This window comes from Schistocerca cancellata, chromosome 10, assembly GCF_023864275.1.
Source record: "Schistocerca cancellata isolate TAMUIC-IGC-003103 chromosome 10, iqSchCanc2.1, whole genome shotgun sequence".
Classification (NCBI taxonomy): domain Eukaryota; kingdom Metazoa; phylum Arthropoda; class Insecta; order Orthoptera; family Acrididae; genus Schistocerca; species Schistocerca cancellata.
The window spans coordinates 115,739,679-115,758,290 of NC_064635.1; the positions used below are offsets into that span (position 1 = coordinate 115,739,679).

General features: G+C 39.2%; 1 protein-coding gene across 1 annotated transcript in view; it reads right to left on the bottom strand.

The window, feature by feature from the left end:
- Positions 1-18,612, bottom strand: part of LOC126106175 (serine/threonine-protein kinase PRP4 homolog) — a 168,689-nt gene that overhangs the window by 119,872 nt on the left and 30,205 nt on the right. Inside the window, exon 4 of the mRNA XM_049912413.1 lies at positions 15,753-15,926. Within this exon, the coding sequence (XP_049768370.1) occupies positions 15,753-15,926 (174 nt within the window). The remainder of the gene's footprint in view (positions 1-15,752; positions 15,927-18,612) is intronic.

The following is an 18,612-nucleotide window of genomic DNA, read 5'->3' on the forward strand; positions in this document are numbered from 1 at the left end:
TTATGAAAATACCTGGTAACAACAGTTAGTGAGGATATAAAGTGGCTATTTTGTAGATAAGGCAACAGGCAGGCTTTTATTTATTGTTGCACTGGAAATAGTAGTTGACCTACAGAAGAAATAGCTTATAAAATATTTGTACAGCCTACACAAGGACTTGTGTAGGTGTGCTGATGACACTGAAATTCCGTCAGAGATGGAAAAGGATTTGGAAGAGACACTGAAGGAAATGGATACTGCCTTGAAAAGAGGTTATAAGATGAACATCAACAAAAGTAAAACAATGGTAATGGAAATTGGTAATCAGGCAATGACGAGAGAATTGCATTAGACTATGAGACACTAAAAGTAGTAGATGAATTTTGCTATTTGGGCAGAAAAATAACTGATGATCGGAAAAGTAGAGAGGATATAAAATGCCAACTGGTAACAGTAAATAAAGTATTTCTGAGAGAGAGAAATTTGTTAGCATGAAACAAATTTAAGTGTAAGGCAGCCTCTTCTGATGGTATTTGTTTGGAGTGTAGGCTTGTGTGGAACTGAGACACAGATGATAAGCAATTAAGAAGAGAAGTAAAGAGAAGCTTTTCAAATGTGGTGAGACTACAGAAAAATACTGACGATTACACAGATAGAATGTATAACTGATGAGGTGGTATTAAATCGAAGGGGTGAAAAAAGAAAGTTATGGTGCAACTTGACTAAAAAAGGAATCAGATGAAGGCACATATCCTGAGGCATCAATGAATAGTCAATATGGTATTGGAGGGAAGTTGACAGCTAAAAACTGTGGAGGGGGACCAAAGCTTGAACATAATAAACAGGTTCAAATGGATGTAGATAGTTATGCAAACACGAAGAGGCTTGCACACGACACAGGAGTGTGGACAGCTGCAAAAAAGCAGTCTTTGGACTGAAGACCACAACAGCAACAACACACATACAAACATACATGACTGCTCAAGAGTAGGGGATTCGTAATAGTCCGAGGCAGCCATTATCATTCAGCATATGCAAGGAAGGGCCAGATGAGTGGTCACGGACTGGTGTTGCAGGAGAACACAAGGTATGTTTACACAGATCATAAAAATTGCATATTGCCAACAGCACATCCTGACGATGGTGTCTGGCAACACTGTGGCCACACAAATTGCAGCCATATGTACTACAACATTACTGGCCACTGTTGCCCAGCAACACTTGTTTCAATGCTCTTGCAGGCTGTAAGTTTTTACGGGAGGCCACGCTACTGCCCTAAATGAACTAATATGTGCTAACGGGAGTGAGTGCTGCTCTACTGATTTTACATTAAACAAGGAATCAAATTAGAAATAACAAGATAAATCAGGCTTTGTGGATGCTTTCTTTTTCAAGTAAGAGGAATAATTAAGAAAATTTAACTAGTGGACTGATGTTAGAAACATACCTAGTCCAGAAATTTACCACAACATGAAGAGACACTTTCAAATATCTAGTACACACAATTTGTCTGACAAATGATAAAACTGATACTATTATGAGACACTGCATACCAGTTACAACCCGATTGGTGATCACTTTTCAATTATTAACTGCTGGTGATTCACAGAGAGGTTTAATATACCTCTTTTAAGTTCACTATTCATCAATAAGCCTCATGGTACCAGAAGTACACACTGCTGAAAGATTTTTATTTTCATTTTATTTTTGGTCACTGGCATACACCACTGTTTGCACTACCAATTCTTTCTTTAGTTACATCTTTAGACAGTATGACACTGAAAACATCAAAGGCAAACAATACAGATGAGGACCAACCTGCACTTCCGCTCTTCCTATGTAATTTCTTTGCCTCGCATTTGGCACAGATTTGAACATTGTGTTTATACAATAATTTTGACATCCCAGAACTGCCGATTGTAGAAGAATCGGATTTATAAAATTAATTGTTCTCTCATTTGCCCACTTCTCCATTTCTGAATATGACAGACTTATGACAAGAAACCACTACAGCACACGTGGCAATATGTGTACACACAAACTTTTGAACAAAAGCAAAACAATATTGTTTTCGCTCAGACATTTGACTGCAGCACTTTCATTGAGACAAGTAGGAAACAAAGATGAGAGCAACAGGGAAGCATTTACAGATGAGGACAGAGAAGATGGCTCCTTAACAGAAATACTGAAAACTGTGAACTGGCAGATACTTGAAGAGAGACCTGCAGTATCTTTTGAAAACATGGATCACAAGAATGGTTAATCAAGACAGAATTCTTAAGCTCCAGGCATACTGCTTGCATAAAGTCTGCAGAGATACATTAAATTACACTGTGGATTAAGTGACACAGCAGCCAGGAGGGAACCATCAGTCCTCCCTAGCCCCGTGTTCTCATCTTCTGCCAACAAGAAGCCATTCCTCTGTCAGTGATGGTAAAGGATGTAGTTGTGCCACTGGCATTTCAACTGCAGCTGCCATAAAACAGATGTTGTAAAGAAGCAACGGTTCCCACACAAACATGGCAACTTCATGTTCAAAAGTGGAGATGTGCTTTAAACGTGGTCTTTGAGGTTAAGCTTCACCATGACTGATGTTAATGTAAATAGAAACTACAAATTTACTGTAAACAGTCGAAATTTACTTTTATTCACACTACTCATTTCGGGGCTTTAAACCTCATCATCAGGCAGAGTTATGCAAATTTTAATTTTAATAAGACACATAGGCCTACATGTTGTGTGTACGACTTTTGGGTAATGTGGCACTATCTGACATTAGAGCCCAAAAAAGAAAAAAATTATTGCAAGGCTCAAAATTTTGGGGAGGCCTTTGCTTGCAACAATGAATGATAATACAAAAATGCAGAGTGAGCCACGGCACTAAGAACAAACCTTTGGAAGTTGTTCAGGGATACACACTGGGGAGAGCTCCGGCCTCCTAGCAGAGAGGAGTTCACAGCAGCTGCAGCTTACTGTTTCTATACAGATTGTATACATTGTTTACTTTAGTGGCATTCTCACATTCTTCTGAGTAGCTGTTTATTTAGCTGTTTCTAGTGTTGTTATTTATTTTTGCTCTGAACGTTTTCATTGTTTTTGACTGTTTGTGTTGGATAAGTTCTGTTTCCAGAGTTGGGGTTACATTACCTGCGGTTCAGACAATAATTGATTAAAGGTGGATAGGGACTGCACCTGTTGCGTAAGGATACATGAGGAATTGGCCACTGTCTGTAAACAAATCGAAGCTGTGTCCAGTCATGGTTGACAGGCAACAGGCTCCTGCTCTGGACAGCAGTTTGGTTGGTGTGTCCGAGACAAATGCTTTGGAATTTGTAGAAACCATAGCATCATGTGGGCTCCCCGATGTTGCTGCATCTTCTGATTAGCACATCCCATTCGGTTGATACTTACCTGGCGGCGATCGGTGAACATTTGCGGGGTCAAGAAACTCTGGTCAGAAGGCTAAGGTGGGTACTGGCTGTGCGGGTGTCCCCTTAAACAAGGTTTGAGGCATTGCCTACTGCTGAAAGCAGATCTCAGCCAGCACGAGATACCTAATCTGTTGAAACTGTGGCCGACCTCCCCAAAAGGTCCAAAGAAGTGCAGAGTGTGGAACTGCTTGTCAATGGGATCTCCAACAACAGCCAGTTGACGGAACCTGTCAGGAAAACAGGGGGCAGGTCAGGAAAGGAGTCCAGTGTCCACTCTGTTTGCTTGTCGGGTTATCTCATATGAGATGTGGGAGATGCTCTGCCAGCACTAACTGAGCGCACTAGATGCATCTCGCTGCAAATAGTGGCTCACATAAGCACGAACAACGCTTGTCATCTGGGTTCAGAGGCCATCCTCAGTTCCTGTATGCAGCTGGCTGATTCGGGGAAGACCCCATGGGGTGGAAGCAGGGCTATCGTTTTGCAGCATCGTTTACAGAACTGATCCTGGTCCTCTTCTACACAGAATATTTGAAAGAACTTGCCCCTCTCTAGCAGCAGTGTACTTTAATCTTTGGAGGAGTGAAGTGTTCCCGATTACTGGGAAAAAGCACTGGTCATCCCAATTTTCAAGAATGGCCGTTGAACACCCTCACTATATAAGCCTATATCTCTTACATTGTTCAGCTGTAGAGTTCTGGAATGTATTTTATGCTTGCATATCATGACACTTCTGTAAGAACCGAGATGTGTTTTGAAAACAATGATAGTTTGAAACCGAAATTGTTCTATTCAGCCACAAGACACAGTATATACAGTCGCTCAGGTAGATCCCATGTTCCTCGACTTCCATATATCATTTGATACAGTTCCAAACTGCAGCCTAATGAACAAAATTTGAGCAACAGAATATCAGACTAAATGTGTGATTGAATTGAAGAGTCGCTCAGGTAGATCCCATGTTCCTCGACTTCCATATATCATTTGATACAGTTCCAAACTGCAGCCTAATGAACAAAATTTGAGCAACAGAATATCAGACTAAATGTGTGATTGAATTGAAGAGTTTCTCATGAACAGAACACAGTATGGCATTCTGAACGGAGATAAGTCTTCAGACCAAAAGTGACTTCATGTATACCCCAAGGGAGTGTTATAGGACAACTAATTTTCATAATATATATAAATGACCTAGTCGATAATGTTGGAAGTTCCACGAGGCTTTTTGCAGCTGACACTGTTGTATACAGAGAAGTCACGACTCTCGAAAATTATAGTGCAATGCAGACAGACTTGCAGAGGAGTGACGCTCAGTGCAGGAAGTGGCAATTGATCTTCAACATAATGAACACAATGCAAGTACAGACAGAAAGAACCTTCGCTGTATGATTACACAAGTGCAGAACAATTACTGGTCGCAGTTACTTTCATAAAATATCTAGGAGTATGCATTAGGAGCAATATGAAATGGAAAAACCACATAAAATTAATCACGAGAACGCCATATGCCAGCCTTAGATTCATTGGAAGAATCCTTAGGAAATGTAGTCCATTAATGAAGGAAACAGCTTACAAAACACTCATTCAATCATTACTTTAATACTGCTTATCAGTACGAGATATGTATCAGATAAGAGTGACAGAGGAAATACAGAAGATGCAAAGAAGTGTAGTGCATTTCTTTACAGGTTCATTTAGTAAGCACGAAAGCATCAGAGAGATGATCAACCATGTCCAGAGGCAGATACTGCAAGACAGACGTTCTGCATCACAGTGTGGTTTATTGGTAAAGTTCCAAAAAGAGTCAACAAATACTTCTTCCTATGCATGTCTAGTAGAAGACCATAAAGCTAAAATAAGAGACATGCAAGACCACACAGAGCCAAACAGGCAATTCTCCTTCTCATGTACTATTTGCGAATGGAACAGGAAAGGGAGAAGTAAAAGTGCTACATAAAGGACCCCTCCATCAACACCACAAAATGGCTTGTGGAGTGTATTAGGTACCCGCAGTCTTCTGCAGCTTGTCGTAGGGTAATTATGTAATTTTGATTTATTCAGGTTGTTACTTCAATTATCTTTGTTTCTGTGAAAGCACCTTCACAGCAGTGGGGAATGTTGTCATATGCAATCACCAAAATGTACAACATAAAGCACAGAGTAACACAACACTCTCAGATGCAGAAGTATTCCGATGTGGCTGCCATCGGCGTGGCAGCAACTTGGCACTCGCTCTTCCATTGCATTCAGTGAAGACTATCCGTAGTACTACAGTGTATCACTGTTACCACACAACTAACACTGTCAGAAAACAAAACACTAGACAGAATGGTTGTTCTTATCATTGTACTGTCATATTTTAGAGCCAATAAAATTTTGAGAAATGTTACATACATGATCTTTTGATGCTTTCGGGTGTGAGATACACTGAAGCACCCACTCCCTATATTATTAACTGTGCCCTGAGCAATGTTACTGTAAGGTGACCAAAACCTTGATACTTCAGCATTTTAATTATTTTCTAAGATCAAGAGTGAATACACTTAGAAGGATTTTAATGACAATAATATAAATACAGGTACCTCCACTGGACATGGGATTCTTTCCCCTAATGTTCACATCACGCACAGTGACTTATCTGGTTACAGTTTTATTGAATTGTAAGGGTTGGCAGACAGATGATGAAGCAAATACACTATTTGCCTAAAACCATCTTATTTCTGCTGAATTAAGATCAGAGCACAGGGAAAACATTATAGGAAAAGTGGAGGCTGTGACTTCCTTACTGCCTAAATTTCCTACTGACACGCTCACTGCTCAAAAGAATAATGACGACAACAGGGTAGTGCAAGCCATTATTCTTCCCATGCTCCATACATGAAAGGAATGGGACGAAACTGGAATATACACTGTAATGAAAATTATTGATGTAGACATACACAGCTACATACACTGATGAGCCAAAACATTTTGACCACTACCGACCATGACACTGAGTGGTGTACCAGGAACGTGATGCAGTTAGGAAAGTGCACGAACAGTGGAAACTCCAGATTGGAATATCAACAATGTAAGGAAAAGATAGATTGCTACTTACTGTACAGATGACACATTAAGTTGCCAACAAGTACAATCAAACGACACTTGTACACCATCTTCCAGCCACACACACACACACACACACACACACACACACACACACACACATTACTGCAATTTCTGGCTGTTGAGACCAGAATGCCAATGGCATTCCGGCAGGTGTCTTACTTGAGTGAGTGAATGTGTGCATGTTTCTCTTTCTTTTTCAGATCAAGGCTGTGGGAGAAAGCTAATGATTAACTGTCTTTTAATTGTGCCTGTCTGCAACATAATGTATCATCTTTATGATAAGTAGCAATCTATCTTCTGCTTACATTAAGGGAAGTATACAAGTGGAGCAGAGATAAAAGGGGAATCATTCTAGCAACAATATGGGCTGCAAATGGTGAAATCCACTGATGTAAACGACTTTGACAAAGGGCAGATTGTTACGGCCCAGCACCTGGGAATGAGGTTCTCGAAATGACAAAGATGGTCACTGTTCACACGCTACTTTTGTGGAAAGTGATCAGAGGATGGTGAAACCGTGAGCAGGTGAAAATGTGTTAGATGTCCACGTCTCACCACATGCAGGTTGTCAGCTTGCCTGCTCTGTAGAACAGGGTAGGTGCCACAGATCTATCACAGATCTGACAATCAGGTTCAATGACTGTGCAGTATAACTGTTTCGGAGCACACTATTTGGCCCCCTATGTCAAATTTGGGGCTCCTGTATGCAAAAATACATAAAATACCCACTTAAGTTATCTAACATAACTATGTAAATGTATGCATACCTCCTGTGTGTGTTTCTTATCTCCGGCATGAACTTTGCTTCTAATACTGTCTTCCACTCTACTCATCACGGTGGCAGTGGCAGCCTTATTGTCACTACTGTGTCTCTTTCTTCTTCCCACATCCTCCAGTTTTGATGTAGACTCTGAAGATTCTTGAGATGGCTGGGAATGCACCTGTTTAACATAGCACTTGGAATATCATATCTCATGCCATTATAAATCAAAAATTGAGTAAGACAATGCCAAAACATATAACATAGAGAATGCTTCTGGAAGGTTGTACTTTTCCTTCCCTCTTTCTTTTAAATCTTCACTGTACTGCAAGACCAAAAGAATACAGTCAACAAGCTACTTCTCATTTGCACGAATTTATATCACTCAATTATTTCAAATTCAAAATACTAATCTTGAGTAAAGTTTACAAGCCCAAAATAAAGTTAAATTCTAGCAAAAATTACTAAACAAATACACAAAGGACTTGAAAGGGGCTTCTTTCTCTGCAAAACATGAGTTTCAAAGGATTATACAGAGAAGGTACTCAGGATTGCAGGTTGAGATAAACAGAACAGGGCAGGATTAGAAGAAAATTTACACTCAAGTATCATCAATAGACAAATCATGACAGCCTGAAGAGTCTGAAGAAGTGGACAAAGAAATTGACAAGTTGGAGATGGGGAAAGCACAAACAAAAAACAAGAAGTAAAACAAAGGATGACTGAGACACATTGGGGACGAAAAAGAAGAATTAAACGTTCAAAATTTCATCAACAGTGTTGACACTAGAGATGGAGTGCTTGCTCGGTTGGACAGTTTATCAGCTACAGTCACAAGGAAGGAAAGGCTCCACCATCTTTACAGGTTGCCACTAGTAAACAACAGAAAAAGAGGCATGGATGGCAAACAGATGGGAAAACCAACAGGACAGCCAAGGAGTAATAAGATACAAAAATTGTAAAAGGGGAGAAAAATGGCTAAAGAGGATAAATGAATTTAAAAAAAAAAAAGTACAAATTAATAATGCTCAATATTTGGAAAGAGTATTGATTGTTTTAAAAGTGTGTGATATTTGAGTTTATCCATGGCAGATGCAAAGCTACTACTGTTGAACTCATAGTTAAAATGCAGGCTCAACCACCTCTGACAATGTAAAAGTGCTAGACCTCATGTGTTCCAAAGGAGCAAGCCTTCATCACCAGAATTTTCTACAATAATCTTAGAAAAGTAATAAAAATAGAAATAAAATTAGTGATCATTTCCCTTGTAAATATGTCTTTCTAAATCATGTTTTAACATCACTCGCCAAGTCAGTAAAGTGAAATTAAATAAATCAGCATATGCAGTCTGTGAGCATACACAATGTCTCAGCTACAGAAATTCATGTGCACGGTCTGTATTCCTCCTCGATAGGAAATTCTGTGTACAAACACACAAATATATGTATAGCGCCACTGAGTGCTTTGTGTGCAGAATCGAGAAATCAAATACTCTCTCATCAATGATAGAAGACATTGCACGTCCCCACAGACATGTCTGGGAGTTCAAATCTTATCAAGTACTGATGGTCAGCAGTATAAATACAACTGAAATAGCTAAGCATAGACTCTGATGATGTACCAGATCTCATTTTTTTAAAAAGTTGTTTCCATTTCCTGTAATCTGTTCATGTAATGTATTTTTATTTTTCTCACTATGTACTGCAATCTCTAATTGTTCCAACAGGTCCAATTTTGTACCCTTATTAAGTGTATGAAAATCTTGTGAGTTTCTTCAGTTCTCAACAAAGGGTGGCAGTTTTACAGAAGTATTACAACCAACTTTTCAAAATTACTAAGCTGAGAGCACAGACAATGTCTCAGCAATATCTTGTACCTCAACTTCCCAGACGCATCAGCCTGACAAATGCAGTTCATGTAATAGCTGTTACACTGAATTTTGTAAATAGCAGCTTTATCATAGAGAGGATAAATGAATACATAAAAAAGAATATAAATTAATAATGCTCTACATTTGGAAAGAAAATTTCATCTACCTTCTGCAATAAAGTAGCATTGTATGCAATTTGTTAAGAGCTTCTCGAAGACTTGGCTCCTCAGCTATTTGATGAACTATTAACTTTACTCCTTACATTATTTATAGTCCATTCACTGAGGCATTCAAACAATCATTTTTCAGGAAGAGGCCCTATGAACTTGTACAATGGGGCATACCCTCTGTCATGCACATCACGGTGGTTTGCAGAGTGTATATGTAGATGTACATTTTCCGAATTATTCTGACACCTTTCCACCACATACATATAACTGATGCAACAGCTGCTTCAACCCGGTTTCTCAATTCTGGTAGATCATGAGATAGTGAGGACTCACACACATGTATCTCGCGATCTTCCAAAGAGAGAAATTCCACAATGTCAGATAAGGTGAACGAGGAGGCTATAAAAAATAAGTTTTATCATTCAGAAGATGTATCTAGCAGAGTAACACCATTTAACCAATTCCATGAAGAGTTGATTATACACTGTCTGACAAAAAGTGAGGGGAGGAGTAAACAAAGTAAGACTTACATATGTGGTTTCTGTCCTTTCGGACATGTCAGAAAGAACAGACACTATTTTTTATCCTGAAGCCACTATGAATCAAGACAATAGCTGCCAATGGGAACCAGATTGTTTCAATAGGCTAAGCCGAAAATTGGTGCCGGACTGGGATCTCCTGGTTGCTAAACAGATGCACTGATCACTACGTCATGCGAACATCGCGGTCACCACAATGGCGTGGACTACCTTATCATGCCTCCTGTCAAACATAACTTTTCAATTTACACCACACACTACTGATGTAGTGTCCCTACACACTGGTCACATGACTTCACAGGTTGAGAGAGTATATTAACCCACTTATCAGTACAGGGAATGGGACATTAACTTCAAATGCCTGTATAAAGCAGTATTGCAATTCGACTGAATCACAAACTTTTTGTATCAGGTGGACGGCACATAAATTAATACCCAACTTGCAAAGCAACTCCGTCACTGTGCTTGACAATGCAAGTTATCACAACATATTGGAAAAAAATCCAACTATAAACAGCAAGAAAGCTGAGATAGCAAAATTTTTAAGTTCTCAGAATATTCAATTTGTGTGAGGAAGCATCGAAATTGGTTATACGCATCAATAAAAAGCAACAACCCAGAAAAAGTTGTTGAAACCATAAGTTTACGCATACCACATACCACTTACTGAATGCTGGCCCCTATTCCAAATGCTCATGAGGTCTGATTCCTACTACACATCTGCGAGGAGGCCTTAAGATGGCGTAGAGAAATTCCAAAACTGGTCACAGAAATAAATTAAATTCAAAATACGGACAGATGAAAGTGTTATCTTACATTGTATATTAAACAGCCAACAGCTCCTCAACCATAATGTACAACGATGGACTTGAGGAGACTCCGCTCTTCAGTTGCCAACAAATCATCCAGAACTAAATGCAATGGAAATGGCACAGACACAAGGAAAGAATTTCATGGCTACCATGAATGCCACTTTTAAGCTCAAGGATGTCTGGGACCTAGGTGAAGAGAAATTTGCTTCTATTGCTGAGCCAGGATAGGCAGGATTTTGCAGACAGGCGGAAGTTGTCAAAAAGACATATACCGGACATGAAAAGATCTTCACTCTAGCAATTCCGACACTGACAACAGATTTCGACCCTTACATTTTGATGAAAGCGATTAACAGATGGTTAGTAATGAAGACTCTACATGTTCTTTATTTTACATTGCCGTATCACTTATGCAACACTATCAAACACATCTCTCTCTCTCTCTCTCTCTCTCTCTCTCTCTCTCTATAGTGCTTTGATCAGATATGATTAATTTCAAACTTTTGCATTTGTCAAATTACTGGCTGTAACATACGCATTTGTGTGAAGGCTTCAGCTGTCTACACCTCCCTGAACATGCTGTGTCCATCCGCAACAGAACGCACACCACCATAATCATCTCTTCCACTACAGTGCGATCTACACTGCCGTGGGCCAAGTAATTTTGTACACACTCCCAGAGAGAGGTGGACAGTGGAAGGGTAGAGGGAGGGAGGAAGATCAGAATACAACACACCATTTGTGTCATAATCATTAAAGGTGGAGCATAAGCATGAAGGAGAAGGAACTGCACATTCACTATTGAAAGAAGCCATTTGGCTGCAGGGATTTAAGGAAACCATGGAAAACCTAACTCAAGATGTTTGGATAGTGATTTAAATCCTGTTTTTCCCAAACAAATCTGTCTCAACTTGAGGCATGGCAAGCTATGAAACTGGGTAGAAAATTACTAACTGGTTTACAATTACTAATGTCGAATTACATTTATAGTGTGTATGGTAATAGTGCCAATAGAAATACATCTCAGAATAGCAGTTAAAACCAACATCCTCATTTAGTTCTAGGATGTATCCCAATCTCCATCCTCCCCTAGAGTTTTGTCCTCCACAGTTCCCTCTCAACACCCATTATTCCATCCTTTCTTCTTGTTAGTGCTTTCTACATGTTTCTTTCCTCTTCGATTCTGTGGAGAACTTATTCATTTCTTATCTTATCACTTCACCTAATTTACAGTATCATTCTATAGCACTACATATCACTCTCTTCTATTCAATTTATTTCTGGTGTCCCCTTAGTCATTGCCTCACTTCCAAACAATGCTGTACTCTGGACATACATTGTCAGAAATTTCTTCCACAAAAAGGTTGCTGTTTGATACTAGTAGACTTCTTTTGCACGGATGCACTCTTTGCCTGCATTAGTCTGCCTTTTATGTCCTTTTCGCTTCATATCCTATTTTGCTTCCATGGTACAAGAATTCCTGCACTTTGTCTACTTTGTGATCTTCAATATTTGTGTTAAGTTCCTCACTAATCTCTCCATTAATTCTTGTTACTTTCACCTTTCTTCAGTCTATTCGCTTACCACATTGTGTTCAACAGACTATTTCAGTCATCATGTCCTGTTATTCTACCTTTCACTTTCACTGAGGATAGCAGTGTCATCAACAAATCTTGTCACTGATATTCTTTCACCCTGAATTTTAATCCCTGTCCTGAACCTTTCCTTTATTTCTGTCACTGCTTCTTTGACACACTCTATTCTTGGTGTTCTCCGTTCTCACTTCTTATAGTATATTATGGTATTTCCCTACAGCTCACACTCATACAGTGTTGAGCATTTTGCACAATTCTACATATCAAACCCTTTTCTAGGTCAACAAATGTGTGCTGATTTTTGCAACAGATGCTTGAGAAATGCCTCTGTCATTCCTTTAATTTTCCTACAATCAAACTGACTGTCACCCAAGATCTCCTCAATTTTCTTATCCATTCATCTGTACATTATTCTTGTCAGTAAGTTGGATGCTTGAGCTGCTGGGCTGATGGCACAATAATTCTGGCGCTTATTTGCGTACACTATATTTGGAATTGTGGGTGGTATTTTTCCGAAAGTCTGGTGGTATGTATCCTGTCACATAGATTCTACACACCAAGTTGAATAGTTACCTGTTTGCCAAAGTGCACCTGAGTTTAGAAATTCTAAAGAAAATTTTTTCTATGCCTTCTGCCTTATTTCATTGCAAGTTGTCCGAATCTCTGTCAAATGTTGACTGTAATGCTGCATCCCCTATATCTTCCAAATCGACTTAGATTTTCTTCTATCACACCAGCAGACAGTTCCTCCCCTGGTAGAGGCCTTCAATGTAATCTTTTCACTTACCCACTCTCTCCTCTATGTTTCCAACAACGGAATTCCTCTTACACTCTTAATGTTGACGATTTTGCTTTAAACTTCACTGAAGGTTGTTATGACATTCCTAGATGCTGAATCAATCCTTGCAATGACCATTTCTTTCCTAATTTGTTCACATTCCTCCTGCAGCCATTTCACTTTAGCTTCCTTGCATTTTCTATTTATTTCACTCCTGAATGACTTATTTGCAGTACTCCTTTCTTTTCTGAATGTTTTTATATTTCCTTCTTTTGTCGATCAGTTGAGGTACATCTTCTGCTAACAAAGGCTTATGGCTATGTTTATCCAGCTTTAGTGACAGCTATTTTTAGAGATGTCCTTTCCATTCTAACTGAACTGCCTACTGTGGTATTCATTGTAACAGCCTCAGGGAACTTCAAATGTACATTATTATTCCTCAGTATTCTACTTCTTTCCATGTTAATTCTTCCTGTCAGTTCTCGTAAACTTCAGCCTACTATGTGTCATTATTAAATTGTGGTCCACATCTATATCTGCTTCTCGGTGTGCCTTACAATCCAATATCTGATTTTGGAACCTCTGTCTGACCACAATGCAATCTACCTGGTATTTTCCACCTTCTCAAGACATTTCCCAAGTATACCACCTCCTCTTGTGATTTTTGAGAAGCTGAAGTTTACTGCGTAACTCTTATTAGTTTTTCCACTCTCTCAATCCTGCTACCAAGACTATTTTCTCTCTAACACTGTGTTCAATTCCTTTCCATGCCACAGCATTCAAATCTTCTATTATTATTATTATTATTATTATGTCATCACCTACCTTTAAATGCAGAGCTACCTGCTCAATGCACTCATGTGCTCACTCTATACTTTCACTCCTGTTAGTTACTTCGATACGTATACTTGAATTATTGTTGTTGGCATTGGTTTGGTGTCAATTCTGATGAGAATAATTGGATCACTGAATTGTTCAAAGTAGCTCACTCAGTGCTACTTTCCTATTTGTAACAAATCCTACTCCCCTTTATATCATTTTCTGTCAGTACTTATATTACCTACATTAACAAGTAATTAAACTTACATAACAGTTGAAGTACTGGGTCATCACTAGGCACGTAACGAGACTGAGAACACCATTAGCTTTCTGACAATTCCTTCTTCATAGTAATAGATTATATATAAACACAAAATGGTCTCAGTTCTATTCAATAACATTTCATGCAAAGTGCCAGATGTCAACAGCTTTTTGCCACAATATTCAGCACAGTCTTCTGACCACCTTGTGTGGTGTACCCAAATTTCGTTGCATGGTGTCACTCCAGCACATGTGCTTCTGTTGCACGTCTGTGCGCTGCTGGGAGCACCCTTTGTGGCAGAATCTCAACTCGTTAACGTCAGATCAGTCATCTTAACATGATAAAAATTACACAATGACACCAGCTGTGCACAATACACAGTTATTCTACAACAGGATTCCATTTAGTATCTACCTGGAAATAGCTGTTTTGACTTATAAGGGCTTCAAACAGTCATAGTTCCACTGATTCACTGACAACAGAGTTTGAAGGCAAAGTACTACGGAGACATTAGCTTAAAGTAACCTTTCGCATCCTGCAACATAAATCTCGGTGCTTTGAGATTGGTCAATGATGACTCAGAGCTGCACGAGGCACATGTTTATAAGATTCCATGCGAATGTGGCAAATCATATACAGGGCAAACAACATGCATCCTTCTTGAGTGCATCATGTAACACCAGTAGCATATTTGCCTCCTCCAAGCCATCAAATCCATCTTGTGGTAAACACTGTATTTCTACCTGTCATTTGATGAAATATGGGAGCTTACCGTGCTTTCGGCAGTATACACCTGAAGGTGGCCCGGAGTACCCATGCCGAAATACCACAACAGCAAGTAACTGACATCGGTAATTCGCCAGAAATTTCTTGGAACAATTTATGTGCCGGTAAAGTTTAAAATTTTGCACAGTCTCAGATTTGTTTAAGTGCTTGTTAATGTCTCAGGACCTCAACTATTCAACATGTTATCACTTATACTTCTTAACTTAGTTATACTCTACACAGTAGAGGTGGGTTCGATAAACCTGAATTTATCTTTAGTTTGTCACCTGAAAGTAATGTTTCAATGAATAGTGGTTCACAATGGAAGTTGAATTTAAAGATATGTCTAAAGCACTGTAAAACCACATTAATGCAGTGGAGGAGCAGATACAGGTTACAAAAATGCAGATGGATCTTATAAATTGTGCACAAGTTGAATGTACACATAAGGGAGACATCGAAGAAGAAATATGATATGTGTCGAGAGAGAAATTTTCATGGGCTGCCAGATAAAATCAAAAAGTTCCAAAGGAAGATTGAGTCTAGTAGTGACCAATTGAGTGCTGAATTAATCGCTGAAGGGAAAGCACATGTGATGAGACAAAACTGAAGCAAAATCTGAAGGAAGTAAACAGCAGAATTCAAAAATTATGAGCTGATTTGACTCCCAGAAATTTTTACCTTCCACAAGAGAGGAGAAGAAATCTGTGCTGTTAGTCACAAATCAGAAAATTTTATGCTTCAAAAAATGGATTCCCTGCCTTAACATCTGTCTGCTGTACAATGAATAGAATAATCTGCTACATGGGAGATAATGGCCAAATTTCTACTTCCTAAATCACAATATGTTAACTCCATTTGTACCTTCTGTGCTGAGGTCCTATCACCATCAGCATGGACCAAATTTGTAATGGGACTTTTGACATGGTCCTCTGTCCCCAGGTCGCTGCTGCTCCTTTTTCTCCTTTCTAGGTCATCTGGTCTTGGTCCAGACTTGGAACGTCTTCTAGATTCCCTTGCTGAAGTCATAGGAGCTTCCTGCACAGCGAGAATGTTACATCACAAATCAATTTGTGTATCAGCCTGTCTGCTATAGTTGGTATACTGTGTGTGCTGCTTGCTAAAGTAGTTCTTCCAGATACAGACGGTTGCTTACATTTAATGTACTTTCACCAAATGAAGTTACATAATCACAGATGTAGAGTAGAAAAGTACACTTGTAGACCTACCAAATAGCAAGGAAAAAAAAACATCAAAAAATGATATTGCTATATGAGGCATGTCAAAAAGAATCTGCGTAACATTTTTCTATTTAGTGTTAGTAAAAACTTTACAATACAGTTACCATACTTTTCAATGCACCTTATCTATTTTTGCACAAGCTTTCCAATACCCACAGAAAAGAAGTTCTTTAGCTGAACATGTACCACTTCCTTCACATCTTCATCGGGGGTGAACTGACGGCCTCTTAAACCACCTTTGAGTGGACCAAATACCATATTTACTTGAATCTAAGCCACACTTTTCTTCCGGTTTTTGTAATTCAAAAAACCACTCGTGGATTAGAATCGAGTGCAAAGTAAGCGGAAGTTCCGAAAAATTTTGGTAGGTGCCGCCACAACTAACTTCTGCCGTCGAATATATGTAGCGATACACAGGCATCCTTTGCACGCACGAAGATAAATACTGGCGCCAAAACCTCTGCATCAGTAAATAAATTAAAAAAAAAAAAAGGTGGAAGTCGAGCTTTATTCTCCGCCCCGAATTTCAACCACTGCATTTTCATACATTACCCAACGAAGTAAATACAAATTCCGTATAGCAGCATTTCAATGTACTACAAAAATCCGACTGGAAAGACTGTTTGGGATGTTTGTCAATATGGCCAACTCTACGTTCTGAATTTTTTCCTACCTGTGAGAAGAGATGGTTGCTAATAAGAACTTTTGTGAATTGTGAATCACATGTAGTATTCTCTTCACCATAAGAATAATACGAATATAAACATTTTGTCATGTATTCTTTCGTGTTTGCTGCTATCTCATTTAAATCCTATCTGCCTAATAAACTATGAAACTAGAGTGAGACTACAGCAAAAGCGGAAGAATACACCTATCATGTCATGTTTATATTCGTATTATTCTGATGCCTAATAGTGATACAGTCACAAATGAAGCACGGCAATTGAGTAGATTTTTGAATCTAAGATGACTGTAATTTCTGTGCAGAATGTAATGTACTAAAGAGGCGTCTGCAAAGATTTTCAAACGGAGAAAATTTTTTGCTAAACTCTCATTCAGAACATCATCTATCATACACAGTCTATTATTTGGTTCTTGTTGATCATTATCAAAGAAGGCAGCAGTGTAAGTAACAACAAATAGCAGTCTCTTGCCATTGTTTCACTTATGAGACAATTCCTCTCTCTTTTTTTATTGTAAGCGGCGGTAGTGCACACAAAAGCAAGCCTTGCCGCGAGCGGCGACAGGTCGTAAACACTCATTATCAGAATGCGACAAACAATGCGTGACACAGTACAATAATGCATTTTCAGCTTAGAGTGACGTAAACACCTATAACAAAGAGAACGGCACTTATCAGATCAAAGAAAAATAAGCAATCAATTCAAACCAGACGCAACACTTGAAAAAGGAAGGGTACCCATGTAAATACAGACGGAGCGCCTGACGCATAGCAATGGCTACCTGCTAAAGCTTAACTGCTAAGCTTACGACTAGAACCGAACTACTGTAGCTGTATTGTCATTCATTCGACCTAAATTGTGACTCATATTACAATGGACCAACTTTGTTTCGATTTGGAGGTGCAGCCTAAAACTTTTCTCTCCCCTTGAATTTCGAGTCTCAGATCTCAGGTGCAGCTTAGTATCGGGAAATTTTTTTTCCTTGATTTCCAGTCTCATTTTTCAGGTGCGGCTTAGATTCGAGAAAATTCGGTAAACAGAAATCTGACAGTGTCATCAGGACTACATGAAGGGTGATCCAATGCTTCAAAATGCGTATTCTGAGGAGTCTGACCAGCATGAGTACCCATACATAGATGTGCATTGTCATGCAAGGAAAAAATGCTGATTGACCTTATTCCACACTTCCTTCAAGTTGTTGCTAAGCATATCATTGTAATATTAACTGTTTACTCCTGAACCATTTTGAACCATTTTCAAGGTAATGTTTGTGGCTTAGCTTCTGTGTATTCCAAACAACTGAGAGCATCATTATTTCTGAAAAGGATTGGCATTTGAATTTCGTTTTGGCTGGAGATCCACAGTGTTTTCATTCTGCACTCTGATGATTGCTCATTCTCTGGCATTTGCTCTCTGGTCCAATGCGATGAGCCTTTGTTTCATCTCAAGTGATGGTGGTGGTGGTGGTGGTGGTGATTGGTTTGTGGTGTGCTAAACTGCGCACCGTCAGTGCCTGTACAAAGTCCCAATTTTTACACAGTCCAATTTCTTTTCACAACGCAATCTAGTCACTCTCACAAATGATGATGATCATGATGATGAAATGATGAGGACAGCACAAATACTGAGTCCTCGAGCAGAGAAAATCCCCAACCTGGCTGAGAATCGAAAACCATTTATACGCTGGCCGGCACACCAGACCTCGACACTAATTCACCAGGCAGATTCATGCCGGGGACCGGAACGCCTTCCCGCTCGGGAAGCAGCATGTTAGACCATGCGGACAGCCGGGAGGGGTTT